The 22118-nt window shown below is 41.6% G+C and overlaps 1 protein-coding gene across 6 annotated transcripts in view; it reads right to left on the bottom strand.

Annotated features, from left to right (window-relative positions):
* Positions 1-22118, bottom strand: part of AGFG1 (ArfGAP with FG repeats 1) — a gene marked incomplete in the record, with an annotated part of 358154 nt that overhangs the window by 194548 nt on the left and 141488 nt on the right. For all 6 annotated transcript variants that reach the window (XM_053709845.1, XM_053709849.1, XM_053709844.1 and 3 more), the window contains 2 exon segments: positions 920-1082; positions 7294-7409. In XM_053709845.1, the coding sequence (XP_053565820.1) occupies positions 920-1082; positions 7294-7409 (279 nt within the window).

The following is a 22118-nucleotide window of genomic DNA, read 5'->3' as shown; positions in this document are numbered from 1 at the left end:
GACGATAGCACAGTTTGGGACACTTGTGGAAAAGACTGTGGCATAGCATGAACAGCATCCACTTGAGAGAATACTGGCTCAGAATCAAACACTCTGTCTTAGTACAATAAAGTTCTTTCAACACAAGAACCACAAAAAGCAAAATGTGGTTCAACTTGAGGAGTGCAAACTTTGTTTGAATGCCCAACAGATATAGGCTCCAAGTCCATTTTTAAAGAAAAGGAACACCAATGGGGAAAAAAAAAATGTATTTTGTTTAAAAAAAAAAAACGGTAGTTTCTAAGACTCCTGCTCAAGGAGAAAAACAGTGCTCGATAATTATGAACCGTTTTGTTTAGCAAGAATATATTATTCTCTAGACCTCTCTTAACAAACTACCTCTCTGGCACCCCCTACACCACAACACTACGCTGTGGTGCCTACCTGACCTCCTCCTTGCATGTAAGGCAAAGAGAATTACTGGGGGTTGTGGGAAGGGAGGTGATACTTAACAGCCTTGCTGTGGTGCTCTTTGCCTCCTCCTGCTAGCCAGGAGTGATATTCCCAACAGTAATTAATGATTCGTGGACTCCCCTTTTTATAAGAAAGAAAAACGGTTTGCTCAAATGTGGAAGGCAGTCACTAAGCCTTCAAAACTGTTAGAATAAGCATTGCAAAATCTACGGGGCATACTCAACTCTCTTCTATGTGCACGTTTTGATATAGCAATTTTTATCATCACTGTACAAGCACATGGATTGTCAATGGATGAGGAGGCGATTTCCGTTATACATTTAAAGAGCTTGGTGAATAGAGAGATACTGGTTCAGACTTAAATAATGATAACCAAGAGCAAACAAGGAATCACAGGAATCAATCAAGAGAGTAGGGCATCAGGAACAGAGAGAAGAAAATAAATGCAAGTGAATATCTGACTGACCTGACTGGGGGTCCCTTTGTTCAGTTGCAGTGATGTAGCAGTGTCCCCAAGCAAAGATTTCAATGGTTTGACCTCAGGTGTACTACTGGTGCTGCTCGCAGAAGACCCTGAAATTGAAGCATGGACAGAGGCCACCACCCTTGCCTGCTCTGGAGGTACATACCTGTGAAGAAGAGGGGAAAGGAGGTGTAGTGACACACAAAATAAAGCACATATATACATTTGTATTGTAAAAATAAACACACTGTCAAGTACACAAAATTAATATTATTCTATTGCCCTAAAGAAGATTTAAAAGGCTCTTAACTGAAAAGCTAAATGTGAGTCATTTTGAGGAATTCAAATGCAAAACATGTCAGTCAAGTCATATTCTAAAGATGCAGAAAATATTTAAAAACAAACATCTTTTCACTTATGCACACAATCACTGTATCACTTTCTAAAGCTATTACAGAAAACAAAAAAACAGAATTTATGTTTACCTGATAAATTACTTTCTCCAACGGTGTGTCCGGTCCACGGCGTCATCCTTACTTGTGGGATATTCTCTTCCCCAACAGGAAATGGCAAAGAGCCCAGCAAAGCTGGTCACATGATCCCTCCTAGGCTCCGCCTTCCCCAGTGATTCGACCGACGTAAAGGAGGAATATTTGCATAGGAGAAACCATATGATACCGTGGTGACTGTAGTTAAAGAAAATAAATTATCAGACCTGATTAAAAAACCAGGGCGGGCCGTGGACCGGACACACCGTTGGAGAAAGTAATTTATCAGGTAAACATAAATTCTGTTTTCTCCAACATAGGTGTGTCCGGTCCACGGCGTCATCCTTACTTGTGGGAACCAATACCAAAGCTTTAGGACACGGATGAAGGGAGGGAGCAAATCAGGTCACCTAGATGGAAGGCACCACGGCTTGCAAAACCTTTCTCCCAAAAATAGCCTCAGAAGAAGCAAAAGTATCAAACTTGTAAAATTTAGTAAAAGTGTGCAGTGAAGACCAAGTCGCTGCCTTACATATCTGATCAACAGAAGCCTCGTTCTTGAAGGCCCATGTGGAAGCCACAGCCCTAGTGGAATGAGCTGTGATTCTTTCAGGAGGCTGCCGTCCGGCAGTCTCATAAGCCAATCTGATGATGCTTTTAATCCAAAAAGAGAGAGAGGTAGAAGTTGCTTTTTGACCTCTCCTTTTACCAGAATAAACAACAAACAAGGAAGATGTTTGTCTAAAATCCTTTGTAGCATCTAAATAGAATTTTAGAGCACGAACAACATCCAAATTGTGCAACAAACGTTCCTTCTTTGAAACTGGATTCGGACACAAAGAAGGCACGACTATCTCCTGGTTAATGTTTTTGTTAGAAACAACTTTCGGAAGAAAACCAGGTTTAGTACGTAAAACCACCTTATCTGCATGGAACACCAGATAAGGAGGAGAACACTGCAGAGCAGATAATTCTGAAACTCTTCTAGCAGAAGAAATTGCAACCAAAAACAAAACTTTCCAAGATAATAACTTAATATCAACGGAATGTAAGGGTTCAAACGGAACCCCCTGAAGAACTGAAAGAACTAAATTGAGACTCCAAGGAGGAGTCAAAGGTTTGTAAACAGGCTTGATTCTAACCAGAGCCTGAACAAAGGCTTGAACATCTGGCACAGCTGCCAGCTTTTTGTGAAGTAACACAGACAAGGCAGAAATCTGTCCCTTCAAGGAACTAGCAGATAATCCTTTCTCTAAACCTTCTTGAAGAAAGGATAGAATCTTAGGAATTTTTACCTTGTCCCAAGGGAATCCTTTAGATTCACACCAACAGATATATTTTTTCCATATTTTGTGGTAAATTTTTCTAGTTACAGGCTTTCTGGCCTGAACAAGAGTATCAATGACAGAATCTGAGAACCCTCGCTTTGATAAGATCAAGCGTTCAATCTCCAAGCAGTCAGTTGGAGTGAGACCAGATTCGGATGTTCGAACGGACCTTGAACAAGAAGGTCTCGTCTCTAAGGTAGTTTCCATGGTGGAGCCGATGACATATTCACCAGGTCTGCATACCAAGTCCTGCGTGGCCACGCAGGAGCTATCAAGATCACCGATGCTCTCTCCTGATTGATCCTGGCTACCAGCCTGGGGATGAGAGGAAACGGCGGGAATACATAAGCTAGTTTGAAGGTCCAAGGTGCTACTAGTGCATCTACTAGAGTCGCCTTGGGATCCCTGGATCTGGACCCGTAGCAAGGAACCTTGAAGTTCTGACGAGAGGCCATCAGATCCATGTCTGGAATGCCCCACAATTGAGTAATTTGGGCAAAGATTTCCGGATGGAGTTCCCACTCCCCCGGATGAAATGTCTGACGACTCAGAAAATCCGCTTCCCAATTTTCCACTCCTGGGATGTGGATTGCAGACAAGTGGCAGGAGTGAGTCTCCGCCCATTGAATGATTTTGGTCACTTCTTCCATCGCCAGGGAACTCCTTGTTCCCCCCTGATGGTTGATGTACGCAACAGTCGTCATGTTGTCTGATTGAAACCGTATGAACTTGGCCTTTGCTAGCTGAGGCCAAGCCTTGAGAGCATTGAGTATCGCTCTCAGTTCCAGAATATTTATCGGTAGAAGAGATTCTTCCCGAGACCAAAGACCCTGAGCTTTCAGGGGTCCCCAGACCGCGCCCCAGCCCACCAGACTGGCGTCGGTCGTGACAATGACCCACTCTGGTCTGCGGAAGCTCATCCCCTGTGACAGGTTGTCCAGGGACAGCCACCAACGGAGTGAATCTCTGGTCCTCTGATTTACTTGTATCGTCGGAGACAAGTCTGTATAGTCCCCATTCCACTGACTGAGCATGCACAGTTGTAATGGTCTTAGATGAATGCGCGCAAAAGGAACTATGTCCATTGCCGCTACCATCAAACCTATTACTTCCATGCACTGCGCTATGGAAGGAAGAGGAACAGAATGAAGTATTTGACAAGAGTTTAGAAGTTTTGATTTTCTGGCCTCTGTCAGAAAAATCCTCATTTCTAAGGAGTCTATTATTGTTCCCAAGAAGGGAACCCTTGTTGACGGAGATAGAGAACTTTTTTCTACGTTCACTTTCCACCCGTGAGATCTGAGAAAGGCCAGGACAATGTCCGTGTGAGCCTTTGCTTGAGGAAGGGACGACGCTTGAATCAGAATGTCGTCCAAGTAAGGTACTACTGCAATGCCCCTTGGTCTTAGCACCGCTAGAAGGGACCCTAGTACCTTTGTGAAAATCCTTGGAGCAGTGGCTAATCCGAACGGAAGTGCCACAAACTGGTAATGCTTGTCCAGGAATGCGAACCTTAGGAACCGATGATGTTCCTTGTGGATAGGAATATGTAGATACGCATCCTTTAAATCCACCGTGGTCATGAATTGACCTTCCTGGATGGAAGGAAGAATTGTTCGAATGGTTTCCATTTTGAACGATGGAACCTTGAGAAACTTGTTTAGGATCTTGAGATCTAAGATAGGTCTGAATGTTCCCTCTTTTTTGGGAACTACGAACAGATTGGAGTAGAACCCCATCCCTTGTTCTCCTAATGGAACAGGATGAATCACTCCCATTTTTAACAGGTCTTCTACACAATGTAAGAATGCCTGTTTTTTTATGTGGTCTGAAGACAATTGAGACCTGTGGAACCTCCCCCTTGGGGGAAGCCCCTTGAATTCCAGAAGATAACCTTGGGAGACTATTTCTAGTGCCCAAGGATCCAGAACATCTCTTGCCCAAGCCTGAGCGAAGAGAGAGAGTCTGCCCCCCACCAGATCCGGTCCCGGATCGGGGGCCAACATCTCATGCTGTCTTGGTAGCCGTGGCAGGTTTCTTGGCCTGCTTTCCTTTGTTCCAGCCTTGCATTGGTCTCCAGGCTGGCTTGGCTTGAGAAGTATTACCCTCTTGCTTAGAGGACGTAGCACTTGGGGCTGGTCCGTTTCTGCGAAAGGGACGAAAATTAGGTTTATTTTTGGCCTTGAAAGACCTATCCTGAGGAAGGGCATGGCCCTTGCCCCCAGTGATATCAGAGATAATCTCTTTCAAGTCAGGGCCAAACAGCGTTTTCCCCTTGAAAGGAATGTTAAGCAATTTGTTCTTGGAAGACGCATCCGCTGACCAAGATTTTAACCAAAGCGCTCTGCGCGCCACAATAGCAAAACCAGAATTTTTCGCCGCTAACCTAGCCAATTGCAAAGTGGCGTCTAGGGTGAAAGAATTAGCCAATTTGAGAGCACGAATTCTGTCCATAATCTCCTCATAAGAAGAAGAATTATTATTGAGCGCCTTTTCTAGCTCCTCGAACCAGAAACACGCGGCTGTAGTGACAGGAACAATGCATGCAATTGGTTGTAGAAGGTAACCTTGCTGAACAAACATCTTTTTAAGCAAACCTTCTAATTTTTTATCCATAGGATCTTTGAAAGCACAACTATCTTCTATGGGTATAGTGGTGCGTTTGTTTAGAGTAGAAACCGCCCCCTCGACCTTGGGGACTGTCTGCCATAAGTCCTTTCTGGGGTCGACCATAGGAAACAATTTTTTAAATATGGGGGGAGGGACGAAAGGTATACCGGGCCTTTCCCATTCTTTATTTACAATGTCCGCCACCCGCTTGGGTATAGGAAAAGCTTCGGGGGGCCCCGGGACCTCTAGGAACTTGTCCATTTTACATAGTTTCTCTGGAATGACCAAATTCTCACAATCATCCAGAGTGGATAACACCTCCTTAAGCAGAGCGCGGAGATGTTCCAATTTAAATTTAAATGTAATCACATCAGGTTCAGCTTGTTGAGAAATTTTCCCTGAATCTGAAATTTCTCCCTCAGACAAAACCTCCCTGGCCCCCTCAGACTGGTGTAGGGGCACTTCAGAACCAATATCATCAGCGATAAGTGGGCATTTTGGCTAAAATGTTTTTGATAGAATTATCCATTACAGCCGTTAATTGTTGCATAGTAAGGAGTATTGGCGCGCTAGATGTACTAGGGGCCTCCTGAGTGGGCAAGACTGGTGTAGACGAAGGAGGGGATGATGCAGTACCATGCTTACTCCCCTCACTTGAGGAATCATCTTGGGCATCATTTTCTCTAAATTTTGTGTCACATAAATCACATCTATTTAAATGAGAAGGAACCTTGGCTTCCCCACATTCAGAACACAGTCTATCTGGTAGTTCAGACATGTTAAACAGGCAAAAACTTGATAACAAAGTACAAAAAAAGTTTTAAAATAAACCGTTACTGTCACTTTAAATTTTAAACTGAACACACTTTATTACTGCAATTGCGAAAAAGTATGAAGGAATTGTTCAAAATTCACCAAAATTTCACCACAGTGTCTTAAAGCCTTAAAAGTATTGCACACCAAATTTGGAAGCTTTAACCCTTATAATAACGGAACCGGAGCCGTTTTTATATTTAACCCCTTTACAGTCCCTGGTATCTGCTTTGCTGAGACCCAACCAAGCCCAAAGGGGAATACGATACCAAATGACGCCTTCAGAAAGTCTTTTCTATGTATCAGAGCTCCTCACACATGCATCTGCATGTCATGCTTCTCAAAAACAAGTGCGCAATACAGGCGCGAAAATGAGACTCTGCCTATGATTAGGGAAAGCCCCTAGAGAATAAGGTGACCAATACAGTGCCTGCCGGTTATTCCCAAGATTAAAATAATTCCTCAAGGCTATGGAGTATAAAATATGTTTATATATAAATCGATTTAGCCCAGAAAATGTCTACAGTCTTAAAAAGCCCTTGTGAAGCCCTTTTTTTCTTTCTGTAATAAAAATGGCTTACCGGATCCCATAGGGAAAATGACAGCTTCCAGCATTACATCGTCTTGTTAGAATGTGTCATACCTCAAGCAGCAAAAGTCTGCTCACTGTTCCCCCAACTGAAGTTAATTCCTCTCAACAGTCCTGTGTGGAAACAGCCATCGATTTTAGTAACGGGTGCTAAAATCATTTTCCTCTTACAAACAGAAATCTTCATCTCTTTTCTGTTTCAGAGTAAATAGTACATACCAGCACTATTTTAAAATAACAAACTCTTGATTGAATAATAAAAACTACAGTTAAACACTAAAAAACTCTAAGCCATCTCCGTGGAGATGTTGCCTGTACAACGGCAAAGAGAATGACTGGGGAAGGCGGAGCCTAGGAGGGATCATGTGACCAGCTTTGCTGGGCTCTTTGCCATTTCCTGTTGGGGAAGAGAATATCCCACAAGTAAGGTTGACGCCGTGGACCGGACACACCTATGTTGGAGAAATGATGTTGAGGATCAGTGAGTGACTCACTTTCTGTGAAAACGACATTTTTTAATAAACATTAGGAAGATGCAGTTTAACTCACCATCGTTTCTTTTCATATTTTTCCTGAAGGAATTCTTTCACTTTTTGAGGGTCTCTAAAGTCGGGAATAGCGGAAGATCTATCATCGAATAATCCTAACCAGATCTGTCTGCACACCTTTAAAAGAAACAAAATAATTATAACACACACACGAGTCACCAACACTGACTTTATCCAGGGTCTACTAAACCACAGGTAGCAGGCGAGTAAACTATAGTGATATTTTTGCATATAAATACACACACACACACACACATTATCTATATATAAATCAATGTAAATATTTGCATAGGAAATTAGCACATCTAGGCAAGTATCCCCGCTTGCTTTTCCCCAGAAATAATTCATATACAATGTTACCAATGCACAAGAGAATTCTGGGTAAGTTATGCAAATTAGATATGCCAATTCTCAGTGCATTGGTAACATTGTATATGAGTTATTTCTGAGGAAAAGCAAGTGGGGATACTTGCCTAGATGTGCTAATTTCCTATGCAAATACTTACATTGATTTAATTTTGAGACATGGAGGATTTTAATTTCAGATTTTTTTTATCTCCCCCCATAATTTTAATAAATTTTGGTTTAACCTTGAAAATTGCTTTATCAATGCAGCAAACAGAAATCTATCTCCTACTGATGAGTTCCAAAAAGAACGAAACAGGCTGTCTAGTGAGTGATTTCTGGTTTGCTGTAATAATCCTGTTAAAAGGATAGCTGTGTTAAAACAGTACTAAAACAACAAAAACACAAGCGCATCCGAGATTCACTGTATCTTTCTTTATTATTTTAAAATAAAGCCATAAAAATACACACTTACAAGATAAGTGCAAATTATGTGCACATAAAGTTTAAAGTTGCTCTGCGGTCTCAACCCAAGCCTCAGTATCTGGTCTTTGTAATGGGAGCTGTATGTCCGCTCTTTTATTCCTCCAGCTTAGTGATTCAGCAAATCCGGTATTGTTTCACCGGTAAGGCACGATTGTCCTGTCAGTAACTTTCTCAACGGACTTTGAGAAAGTTCACCCGAGAGTGAATGAAACGCGTTCGGGAGGAAAAGTTGAACAAACCTTGCTTACTGACAGGACAATCGTGCCTTACCGGTGAAACAATACCGGATTTGCTGAATCACTAAGCTGGAGGAATAAAAGAGCGGACATACAGCTCCCATTACAAAGACCAGATACTGAGGCTTGGGTTGAGACCGCAGAGCAACTTTAAACTTTATGTGCACATAATTTGCACTTATCTTGTAAGTGTGTATTTTTATGGCTTTATTTTAAAATAATAAAGAAAGATACAGTGAATCTCGGATGCGCTTGTGTTTTTGTTGTTTTAGTTCGTGTGAAAGGAGGATCTGGATACAAGTAGGACCCTGAGACAAGCAGCAACGGAAAGATCACAGATATCAGCTGGAAACCTATTGCTAAAGAACATTCAAGCCATATTTACTCCATTTGGACTTTAACCCTTTTCGGGACCTGTTTTAATTCAAGAGGTTGAACTGCGGTATTTATACTACATGAAACAGTGTTTTATGTATAATAGATTTTTATATGTGTAATAGATTTTTTACATACATAACAGATTTTTGAGTTTATTATATTACTCAGGTAGATAAGGAAATACATTTTTTAATTAAATCATTTAAGGAAGAATAGTAATAGCACTAGCACTTTACCATTGGTAGTTTAGAATTGTGTATAAAAGACTTTGTAGTATTCTTTGGATTGTAAGATTTTAGAATTTTAAATTGTGGTATCTAATAGGTAGAGTGTACCCTATATCAGTTTAATTTTTGCGCTGCCACATTTTTTGGTAATTGTGTTAAAACAGTATTACTTTGAAGCAAAAAAAACTGAGAATTTGCATATATTTGCACAAAACCCCCGAGGAGACAAGTCCCGTAGGCTTCAAGCCCACACATTCCACATACCCCCTGAAGGGAATAGGAATAACAACAAGAGATCTAAAGACCAACAACTAGGGTAAAAAGAACCCCAGCAGAGCTCCAAGCGCAAACCTAGGTTGCAACAGGACAAAAACGAATAGAGAACGAACTCTAACGACCGAACAGAGAGAAAGGAAGAAAACCCCCGAGGAGACAAGTCCCGTAGGCTTCAAGCCCACACATTCCACATACCCCCTGAAGGGAATAGGAATAACAACAAGAGATCTAAAGACCAACAACTAGGGTAAAAAGAACCCCAGCAGAGCTCCAAGCGCAAACCTAGGTTGCAACAGGACAAAAACGAATAGAGAACGAACTCTAACGACCGAACAGAGAGAAAGGAAGAAAAAGCCCCCACCCCTATCTGAATGGAAGTCCAAGGAACCATGTAACGTCCCAAAACTGTAGACCTAGAGGGACAAGGTAGATACCATCCCTCACACAGAGTGCAATCTGCACTCATGAAAGCGACCGAGGGATAAAAACCACCCCTGGAAACCGAATAAAAATAGCACCATAAAATCTTATTGTGCTCCAAATGAAGCCACAGGCTTCTCTCTGCAACAGAAATCTAGCAGACACCGGCCGCTAATACTAGTCAACCAAGCTAAGAACTGCACCAGGTCTCCCACAGAGGGAACATTCTGAAGAAGTGCAGAAACCAACTCCCTCGCAGGCAAAAACAGGAAGCAGGAGAGCATTCAAAACCAGCAGAGAAAGGCTCCCTGCTGAGTAAGAAAAGACAGCAAAAACCTCCAACCTAAGGAGAGATCAGGGTAAGATAAGCGGTTAAGGCTCGACCTCTGACCCCCTCTTCGAGGCAAAGGACCCAGCACCAAAGCGACTGGCAATGTCCGAAGGCAGGAAAACAATTCCCTGGGCAACCCAGATCCTCAGTAAGGAAACAAGGGGGGAACTAAACGGTACCAACAGGTAGAGCAAATCCCGACCATTTGCTAACAAGACTGGCATGCTAACCAACTAAGCTATGACAAAACATAGGACGAGCTTGGGTTCCAGAACCCAGACCCAGTTCCTTTCCCTAAAGGAAACAACCTTAGGTAGGAAGCCTAATTTAGTACGTAGAACCACTAATCAGAATGAAAAATAAGATAAGGAGAATCAAACTGCAGAACCGAGAGTTCCGAAACTCTCCGAGCAGAAGTAATAGCAACAAGAAACAAAACCTTCCACAGTCAACACCAGAATTTTTTATGTTTTAAAAGATAGATAATCCCTTAATTACCAATTCCCCAGTTATGCATAACCAACACAATTATAATTATACACGTTTTACCTCTGTAATTACCCTGTATCTAAGCCTCAGCAGACTGCCCCCTTATTTCAGTTCTTTTGACAGACTTGCAGGTTAGCCAATCAGAGCTGTCTCCATGCTCAATTCACGTGCATGAGCTCAATGTTATCTATATGAAACATGTGAACTAATGTCCTATAGTGGTTAAAAACTGTCAAAATGCATTTAGATTAGAGGCAGCCTTCAAGGTCTAAGAAATTAGCATATGAAGCTCCTAGGTTTAGCTTTCAACTAAGAATACCAAGAGAACAAAGCAAAATTGGTGATAAAAGTAAATTGGAAAGTTGTTTAAAATTACATGCGCTATTTGAAACATGAAAGGTTTTTTTGGACTTGACTGTCCCTTTAAACACAGGCCTGATCCTAACCAAGGCCTGACAAAAGTATTGCACGTTTGTTGCATCCGCCAAACGCTTATGCAATAAAATAGACAATGCAGAAATCTGACATACTAGCTGAGTACTAGCTGACAAACCCTTCTCTAGACTCTCCTGGAGAAAAGACAAAATCCTAGGAATCCTGACTCTACTCCAACAGTAGCCTCTGGATTCACACTAATACAGGTATTTACACCATATCTTATAGTAAATCTTTCTTGTGACAGGCTTACGAGCCTGAACCATGGTCTCAATGACCGACTCTGAAAACCCACGCTTAGATAAAATCAAGCGTTTAATCTCCAAGCAGTCAGCTTCAGAGAAACAAGATTTGGATGAAGAGAAGGACCCTGAAGTAGAAGGTACTTCCTCAGAGGAAGTCTCCACAGATGTAGAGACGACATTTCCACTAGATCTGCAAACAAGATCCTGCAAGGTCACGCCGGCACTATGAGAATCACCCTTTCCTGCTTGATCCGAGCAATGACTCTTGGCAGGAGAACGAACTGACGAAATATGTAAGCTAGACTGAAATTCCAAGGGACCGCCAGAGCATCTATCAAGAAAGCCTGTGGATCCCTTGACCTCGAGTCGTACCTCAGAAGCTTGGCATTCTGCCAAGAAGCCTTGAGATCCAGTTCTGGCTGCCCCCAATTCAGGATAAAACTGGAATATACTTCAGGATGTAGTTCCCACACCCCCGGATGAAAGGTCTGTCGGCTCAGAAAATCCGCCTCCCAATTGTCCACTCCTGGGATGTGGATCGCAGAAAGACAACAACAATTGTGAGACTCCGCCCACTGGATTATTCGGGTCACCTCTGTCATGGCCAAGGAATTCTGAGTTCCCCCTGGTGGTTGATGTATGCCACCAATGTTATGTTGTCCGACTGAAACCTGATAAACTGGGCTAAGGCTAACTGAGGCCTGGCTAGTAGAGCATAGAAAATCCCTCTTAGTTCTAGAATTTTACAGGGAGAACTGCCTTGTCTCGAGTCCAAGTTCCCTGGGAGAGGTGTTCCTGACACAACCACCACAGAAGAGAGTCCCTTGTCGTCTGATCCAGAACTATTTGCAGAGACAGATCCGCATAGTCCCCATTCCATTGCCTTAACATGCATAATTGCCGAGGTCTGAGACGGAACCGAACAAACGGGAATGATGTCCATGGAAGCAACCATCAGACCAATTAACTCCATACATAGAGCCACTGACGGACGAGGAGAGGAATGAAGGACAAGACAAGAGCCGAAGATCTTTGTTTTTCTGCCCTCTGTCAGAAATATCTTCATTAGTAGGGAGACTATTATAATCCCTAAAAACACTACTCTTATGGCTGGAATCAGAGAACTCTTTACCAGATTCACCTTCCAACTGTGGGAGCTAAGAAAAGACAACAAGATCTCCGTATGAGAGTTTGCTTGATGAAAAGACAGCACCTGAAACAGAATGTCGTCCAGATAAGGCGCTACTGCAATGCCCCAAGACCTGATCACTGCCAAAAGAGCCCCCAGGACCTTTGAGAAAATTCTGGCAGCTGTGGCAAGGCCGAATGGAAAGCCACAAACTGAAAGTGCTTGTCTAGAAAAGCAAATCTCAGAAACTTGTGATGATCACTGTGGATAGGAACATGAAGGTACACATCCTTTAGGTCTATGGTTGTCATGAACTGACCCACTTGAACCAAAGGAAGAATGGAACGTAGAGTCTACATCTTGAAGGACGGTACTCTGAGGAACTTGTTTAAACACTTTAGGTCTAAAATAGGTCTGAAAGTCCCCTTTATCTTGGGAACAACAAACAGATTTCAATAAAATCCCAGGCCCTGTTCCTGCGGAGAAACTAGAACTATAAATCCCAGGGCAAAAAGATCCTTGATAAAATTTAAGAACGCCTCTCTCTTTATCTGGTCTACAGATAATCTTGAGAGAAGAAACCTGCCTCTGGGAGGAAACGTCTTGAAGTCTATCTTGTACCCCTACAATTTTCACAGCCCACAGGTCTGTGACATCTCGAATCCAAGCCTGAGCAAATTGAGAAAGCCTGCCCCCTACTAGATCCGTTCCTAGATCGGGGGCCGACCCTTCATGCTGACTTAGAGTCAGCCGCAGGTTTCTTAGACTGTTTCCCCTTGTTCCAAGACTGACCAGACCACCAGGAAGCCAAGGTTTACCTCTAAAGTTACGAAAGGAACGAAAATGACTGACGCCCTTTCTGCTTATTCTTCTTATACTGAGGAAGAAAAGATCACTTTCCTTCTGTGATATCTGAAATAATTTCAGCCAAACCAGGCTCAAACAAGGTCTTACCCTTGTAGGGAATAGTTAATAACTTAGACTTAAAAGAAACATCCGCAGACCAGGATTTTAACCAAAGGGCTCTGCGATATAGGACCGCAAAACCAGATATTTTTGCTCCTAGTTTAATGACCTGTAAGGAAGCATCCGTAATAAAGGAATTGGCTAACTTAAGAGCCTTAATCCTGTCCTGGATCTCCTCAACAGGAGTATTTGTCTGAATAGAATCAGACAAGGCATGAAACCAGTAAGCTGCAGTGCTGGTAACAGTAGCAATACACACCGCAGGCTGCCATTGAAGACCTTGGTGAACATACATTTTCTTTAATAATGCCTGCAATTTCGTATCCATTGGGTCCTTAAAGGGACACTGAACCCAAATTTTTTTATTATTATTCAGATAGAGCATGACAATTTAAGCAACTTTCTAATTTACTCCTATTATCAAATTTTCTTTATTCTCTTGGTATCTTTATTTGAAATGCAAGAATGTAAGTTTAGATGCCAGCCCATTTTTGGTGAACAACCTTGGTTGTCCTTGCTGATTGGTGGATACATTCATCCATCAATAAAAAAAAAAGTGCTGTCCAGAGTTCTGAACCAAGAAAAAAAAGCTTAGATGCCTTCTTTTTCAAATAAAGATAGCAAGAGAACAAAGAAACATTTATGATAGGAGTAAATTAGAAAGTTGATTAAAACTGCATGCTCTATCTGAATCACAAGAGACAAAATTTGGGTTCAGCGTCCCTTTAAAGGAACAACTATCCTCTATAGGAATAGTGGTCCTCTTAGCCAAAGTGGAAATAGCTCCTTCCACCTTAGAAACCGTTTGCCACGACTCTTTAATAGAGTCAGCTAAAGTAAACATTTTCTTAAAAATCGAAGATGGAGAAAAAGGAATACCAGGTCTCTCCCACAATGATCTCAGAAGCACGGTCTGGAACAGGAAATACCTCCACAGCAGAGGAAACATCAAAATACTTGTTCAGCTTACTAGACTTCTTAGGGTTAACATCGATAGTAGTATCGGAGTCATCAAAAGGTAGCCAAAACCTCCTTAAGTAACAAGCGGAGGTGTTCTAGCTTAAATCTGAAGGACACAACTTAAGCATCAGCAGAAGGAATTATATTCTCGCAACCAGGGAAGCGCTCAGACACAACAGCGTGTCGAATCCGATCACGTGACACTCTTCACGTAGTAAACACACCCACTTTCTTGCTAGACGTCCTGATGACGTATGTACGTTCACTCATCTGCTCCGGTGCGAAGGAAAAAGGAGCGCTCCATCCACGCCCACCAAAGTAACACTGTAACAACAAAAGTCCAGCGCACCCGGCAGCAATGAGACTCAACAATTTGATATGCCTTGATATATACCTTTAATTCTGTTAGATGTTGATCACAGGGCTAGACAAAGCCAAATATGCCTGATGGCCAGACAGTCCAACACGCTAAAAGTAAGACAGCATATGACAGGCAGCAGTTAGGGAAAAGAAATAATGGTCAGACGCGTTTCCTTATGTTGTTACATAGCAATCCTCAGTGACCATACCTGTTACCCACAATTCATTGCCTTTTATACACACCTGTGGTGCAATCATTAGCACTTTGAAAAAACCTAATTAGTGAGTAGCCAATAAAAAAGGAGGAAAATAGAAATGTGGGAAAAGGAGATCACTGTGGTAACAGTGCAACAAACATTTACAAGTATATTGTCCAAAATGTCTAATACTTAAATAGATATACAGCAAAACAAAACACTACTCCTATCTGCAAAATAAGTCTAATAAATTTAGAAGTGTAATTACTTATACTGACGTATAAGCATCTGATTTTGCAGAAAATGTATATATTTATTAAATAGAGCAGTGTCCCATTAATTAGTGAGATAATAAAAATAATAATAAAGTGTATAAATTAAAGCAAAAAACTGGATTTAGTGAATCGAGGATATTATAAAAATAATAAAAGTAAATAAAAATTAAAAGTCAATAGGTACTAAGAACTCATTGATCTACAAAAAGTCTTACATCCCAATCAAAATTTAACCCTGTCGGCACTCTGGTGCCCAGCTGAAAAATCCAATAAACTTCTCTTTTGCTGAGAATAGTGCCTCTATTCCCACCTCTTGGGTGTCTAGGGATTAATTGAATAGCTTGGAATGTTAATAATGAACTGTCTGAGTTGTGATATCGTTTGAAATGTAATGAAATTTCAAACGATATCACAACTCAGACAGTTCATTATTAACATTCCAAGCTATTCAATTAATCCCTAGACACCCAAGAGGTGGGAATAGAGGCACTATTCTCAGCAAAAGAGAAGTTTATTGGATTTTTCAGCTGGGCACCAGAGTGCCGACAGGGTTAAATTTTGATTGGGATGTAAGACTTTTTGTAGATCAATGAGTTCTTAGTACCTATTGACTTTTAATTTTTATTTACTTTTATTATTTTTATAATATCCTCGATTCACTAAATCCAGTTTTTTGCTTTAATTTATACACTTTATTATTATTTTTATTATCTCACTAATTAATGGGACACTGCTCTATTTAATAAATATATACATTTTCTGCAAAATCAGATGCTTATACGTCAGTATAAGTAATTACACTTCTAAATTTATTAGACTTATTTTGCAGATAGGAGTAGTGTTTTGTTTTGCTGTATATCTATTTAAGTATTAGACATTTTGGACAATATACTTGTAAATGTTTGTTGCACTGTTACCACAGTGATCTCCTTTTCCCACATTTCTATTTTCCTCCTTTTTTATTGGCTACTCACTAATTAGGTTTTTTCAAAGTGCTAATGATTGCACCACAGGTGTGTATAAAAGGCAATGAATTGTGGGTAACAGGTATGGTCACTGAGGATTGCTATGTAACAACATAAGGAAACGCGTCTGACCATTATTTCTTTTCCCTAACTGCTGCCTGTCATATGCTGTCTTACTTTTAGCGTGTTGGACTGTCTGGCCATCAGGCATATTTGGCTTTGTCTAGCCCTGTGATCAACATCTAACAGAATTAAAGGTATATATCAAGGCATATCAAATTGTTGAGTCTCATTGCTGCCGGGTGCGCTGGACTTTTGTTGTTGAAGGAATTATATTGCCTGAATCCGGGATTTCACCCTCAGATGCACCCGAAGAATCTTCATCCTCAGAGTTCTGAGAGGAAAACAGAATTTATGCTTACCTGATAAATTACTTTCTCCAACGGTGTGTCCAGTCCACAGCATCATCCTTACTTGTGGGATATTCTCTTCCCCAACAGGAAATGGCAAAGAGTCCCAGCAAAGCTGGTCACATGATCCCTCCTAGGCTCCGCCCACCCCAGTCATTCGACCGACGGACAGGAGGAAATATATATAGGAGAAACCATATGATACCGTGGTGACTGTAGTTAGAGAAAATAATTCATCAGACCTGATTAAAAAACCAGGGCGGGCCGTGGACCGGACACACCGTTGGAGAAAGTAATTTATCAGGTAAACATAAATTCTGTTTTCTCCAACATTGGTGTGTCCGGTCCACGGCGTCATCCTTACTTGTGGGAACCAATACCAAAGCTTTAGGACACGGATGAAGGGAGGGAGCAAATCAGGTCACCTAAATGGAAGGCACCACGGCTTCCAAAACCTTTCTCCCAAAAATAGCCTCCGAAGAAGCAAAAGTATCAAATTTGTAAAATTTGGCAAAAGTGTGCAGTGAAGACCAAGTCGCTGCCTTACATATCTGGTCAACAGAAGCCTCGTTCTTGAAGGCCCATGTGGAAGCCACAGCCCTAGTGGAGTGAGCTGTGATTCTTTCAGGAGGCTGCCGTCCGGCAGTCTCATAAGCCAATCGGATAATGCTTTTAAGCCAAAAGGAAAGAGGTAGAAGTCGCTTTTTGACCTCTCCTTTTACCAGAATAAACAACAAACAAGGAAGATGTTTGTCTGAAATCTTTAGTAGCCTCTAAATAGAATTTTAGAGCACGGACTACGTCCAAATTGTGTAACAAACGTTCCTTCTTTGAAACTGGATTCGGACACAAAGAAGGTACAACTATCTCCTGGTTAATATTTTTGTTGGAAACAACTTTCGGAAGAAAACCAGGCTTAGTACGCAAAACCACCTTATCTGCATGGAACACCAGATAGGGCGGAGAACACTGCAGAGCAGATAACTCTGAAACTCTTCTAGCAGAAGAAATTGCAACCAAAAACAAAACTTTCCAAGATAATAACTTAATATCTACGGAATGTAAGGGTTCAAACGGAACCCCTTGAAGAACTGAAAGAACTAGATTTAGACTCCAGGGAGGAGTCAAAGGTCTGTAAACAGGCTTGATCCTAACCAGAGCCTGAACAAATGCTTGAACATCTGGCACAGCTGCCAGTCTTTTGTGAAGTAAAACAGATAAAGCAGAGATCTGTCCCTTCAGAGAACTTGCAGATAATCCTTTCTCCAAACCTTCTTGTAGAAAGGATAGAATCTTAGGAATTTTTATCTTGTTCCATGGGAATCCTTTAGATTCACACCAACAGATATATTTTTTCCATATTTTATGGTAAATTTTTCTAGTTACAGGCTTTCTAGCCTGAATCAGAGTATCTATTACAGAATCTGAAAACCCACGCTTTGATAAAATCAAGCGTTCAATCTCCAAGCCGTCAGTTGGAGGGAAACCAGATTCGGATGTTCGAATGGACCCTGAACAAGAAGGTCCTGTCTCAAAGGTAGCTTCCATGGTGGAGCCGATGACATATTCACCAGGTCTGCATACCAAGTCCTGCGTGGCCACGCAGGAGCTATCAAGATCACCGAGGCCCTCTCCTGATTGATCCTGGCTACCAGCCTGGGGATGAGAGGAAACGGTGGGAATACATAAGCTAGGTTGAAGGTCCAAGGTGCTACTAGTGCATCTACTAGGGTCGCCTTGGGATCCCTGGATCTGGACCCGTAGCAAGGAACCTTGAAGTTCTGACGAGACGCCATCAGATTTATGTCTGGAATGCCCCATAATTGAGTTATTTGGGCAAAGATTTCCGGATGGAGTTCCCACTCCCCCGGATGGAATGTCTGACGACTCAGAAAATCCGTATTCCACTCCTGGGATGTGGATCGCAGACAAGTGGCAGGAGTGATCCTCCGCCCATTGAATTATCTTGGTCACTTCTTTCATCGCCAGGGAAGTCCTTGTTCCCCCCTGATGATTGATATATGCAACGGTCGTCATGTTGTCTGACTGAAACCTTATGAATTTGGCCTTTGCTAGTTGAGGCCAAGCTCTGAGAGCATTGAATATCGCTCTCAGTTCCAGAATGTTTATCGGGAGAAGAGACTCTTCCCGAGACCATAGACCCTGAGCTTTCAGGGATTCCCAGACCGCGCCCCAGCCCACTAGGCTGGCGTCGGTCGTGACAATGACCCACTCTGGTCTGCGGAAGCTCATTCCCTGTGACAGATTGTCTAGGGTCAGCCACCAACGGAGTGAATCTCTGGTCTTTTGATCTACTTGAATCGTCGGAGACAAGTCTGTATAATCCCCATTCCACTGTCTGAGCATGCAAAGTTGTAATGGTCTTAGATGAATTCGTGCAAAAGGAACTATGTCCATTGTTGCAACCATCAATCCTATTACTTCCATGCACTGCGCTATGGAAGGACGAGGAACAGAATGAAGTACTTGACAAGAGCTTAGAAGTTTTGATTTTCTGACCTCTGTCAGAAAAATCCTCATTTCTAAGGAATCTATTATTGTTCCCAAGAAGGGAACTCTTGTTGACGGGGACAGAGAACTTTTTTCTTTGTTCACCTTCCATCCATGAGATCTGAGAAAGGCTAGGACGATGTCCGTATGAGCCTTTGCTTTTGACAGGGACGACGCTTGAATCAGGATGTCGTCCAAGTAAGGTACTACTGCAATGCCCCTTGGTCTTAGAACCGCTAGAAGGGACCCTAGTACCTTTGTGAAAATCCTTGGAGCAGTGGCTAATCCAAATGGAAGTGCCACAAACTGGTAATGCTTGTCCAGAAAAGCGAACCTTAGGAACTGATGATGTTCCTTGTGGATAGGAATATGTAGGTACGCATCCTTTAAATCCACGGTAGTCATAAATTGATTTTCCTGGATAGTAGGTAGGATCGTTCGAATAGTTTCCATTTTGAACGATGGTACCCTGAGAAATTTGTTTATGATCTTTAGATCCAAAATTGGTCTGAATGTTCCCTCTTTTTTGGGAACTATGAACAGATTGGAATAAAATCCCATTCCTTGTTCTCTTATTGGAACTGGATGTATCACTCCCATCTTTAACAGGTCTTCTACACAATGTAAGAATGCCTGTCTCTTTATTTGGTTTGAAGATAATTGAGACCTGTGGAACCTTCCCCTTGGGGGTAGTTCCTTGAATTCCAGGAGATAACCTTGAGAAACTATTTCTAGCGCTCAAGGATCCTGAACATCTCTTGCCCAAGCCTGAGCAAAGAGAGAAAGTCTGCCCCCACTAGATCCGGTACCGGATCGGGGGCTACCCTTCATGCTGTTTTGGTAGCAGTGGTAGGCTTCTTGGCCTGCTTACCCTTGTTCCAGCCTTGCATTGGTTTCCAGGCTGGTTTGGGTTGTGAAGTATTACCCTCTTGCTTAGAGGATACAGAATTAGAGACTGGTCCGTTTCTGCGAAAGGGACGAAAATTAGGCTTATTATTAGTCTTAAAAGACCTATCCTGTGGGAGGGCGTGGCCCTTTCCCCCAGTGATGTCTGAAATAATCTCTTTCAAATCAGGTCCAAATAATGTTTTACCTTTGAAAGGAATGTTAAGCAATTTTGTCTTGGAAGACACATCCGCTGACCAAGACTTTAGCCAAAGCACTCTGCACGCCACGACAGCAAACACTGAATTTTTCGCCGCTAATCTAGCTAATTGCAAAGCGGCATCTAAAACAAAACAGTTAGCCAATTTAAGTGCTTGAACTCTGTCCATAACCTCCTCATACGAAGATTCTTTACTGAGCGATTTTTCTAGTTCCTCGAACCAGAAACACGCTGCCGTAGTGACAGGAACAATGCATGAAATTGGTTGTAGAAGGTAACCTTGCTGTAAAAAAAAAAAAATCTTTTTAAGCAAACCCTCTAATTTCTTATCCATAGGATCTTTGAAAGCACAACTATCTTCGATAGGAATAGTAGTGCGTTTGTTTAGAGTAGAAACCGCCCCCTCGACCTTGGGGACTGTCTGCCATAAGTCCTTTCTGGGGTCGACTATAGGAAAACATAATTTATGTAAGAACTTACCTGATAAATTCATTTCTTTCATATTAACAAGAGTCCATGAGCTAGTGACGTATGGGATATACATTCCTACCAGGAGGGGCAAAGTTTCCCAAACCTTAAAATGCCTATAAATACACCCCTCACCACACCCACAAATCAGTTTAACGAATAGCCAAGAAGTGGGGTGATAAGAAAAAAAGTGCGAAGCATATAAAATAAGGAATTGGAATAATTGTGCTTTATACAAAAAAATCATAACCACCACAAAAAAGGGTGGGCCTCATGGACTCTTGTTAATATGAAAGAAATGAATTTATCAGGTAAGTTCTTACATAAATTATGTTTTCTTTCATGTAATTAACAAGAGTCCATGAGCTAGTGACGTATGGGATAATGACTACCCAAGATGTGGATCTTTCCACACAAGAGTCACTAGAGAGGGAGGGATAAAATAAAGACAGCCAATTCCTGCTGAAAATAATCCACACCCAAAATAAAGTTTAACGAAAAACATAAGCAGAAGATTCAAACTGAAATCGCTGCCTGAAGAACTTTTCTACCAAAAACTGCTTCAGAAGAAGAAAATACATCAAAATGGTAGAATTTAGTAAAAGTATGCAAAGAGGACCAAGTTGCTGCTTTGCAGATCTGGTCAACCGAAGCTTCATTCCTAAACGCCCAGGAAGTAGATACTGACCTAGTAGAATGAGCTGTAATTCTCTGAGGCGGAATTTTACCCGACTCAACATAGGCAAGATGAATTAAAGATTGATCCAAATTTCTTTGAAAAAACGTAACCTGCCCCCTACCAGCTGAACTGGAATGAGGGCCGTACCTTCATGTGAACTTAGAAGCAGGCTTTGCCTTTCTAGCAGGCTTGGATTTATTCCAGACTGGAGATGGTTTCCAAACTGAAACTGCTCCTGAGGACGAAGGATCAGGCTTTTGTTCTTTGTTGAAACGAAAGGAACGAAAACGATTGTTAGCCCTGTTTTTACCTTTAGATTTTTTATCCTGTGGTAAAAAAGTTCCTTTCCCACCAGTAACAGTTGAAATAATAGAATCCAACTGAGAACCAAATAATTTGTTTCCCTGGAAAGAAATGGAAAGTAGAGTTGATTTAGAAGCCATATCAGCATTCCAAGTCTTAAGCCATAAAGCTCTTCTGGCTAAGATAGCCAGAGACATAAACCTAACATCAACTCTAATAATATCAAAAATGGCATCACAGATAAAATTATTAGCATGCTGGAGAAGAATAATAATATCATGAGAATCACGATTTGTTACTTGTTGCGCTAGAGTTTCCAACCAAAAAGTTGAAGCTGCAGCAACATCAGCCAATGATATAGCAGGTCTAAGAAGATTACCTGAACACAGATAAGCTTTTCTTAGAAAAGATTCAATTTTTCTATCTAAAGGATCCTTAAACGAGGTACCATCTGACGTAGGAATGGTAGTACGTTTAGCAAGGGTAGAAATAGCCCCATCAACTTTAGGGATTTTGTCCCAAAATTCTAACCTGTCAGGCGGAACAGGATATAATTGCTTAAAACGTTTAGAAGGAGTAAATGAATTACCCAATTTATCCCATTCTTTGGAAATAACTGCAGAAATAGCA

This window comes from Bombina bombina, chromosome 4 (genome assembly GCF_027579735.1).
Source record: "Bombina bombina isolate aBomBom1 chromosome 4, aBomBom1.pri, whole genome shotgun sequence".
NCBI lineage: Eukaryota > Metazoa > Chordata > Amphibia > Anura > Bombinatoridae > Bombina > Bombina bombina.
This window is presented reverse-complemented; position numbering and strand designations above follow the sequence as displayed.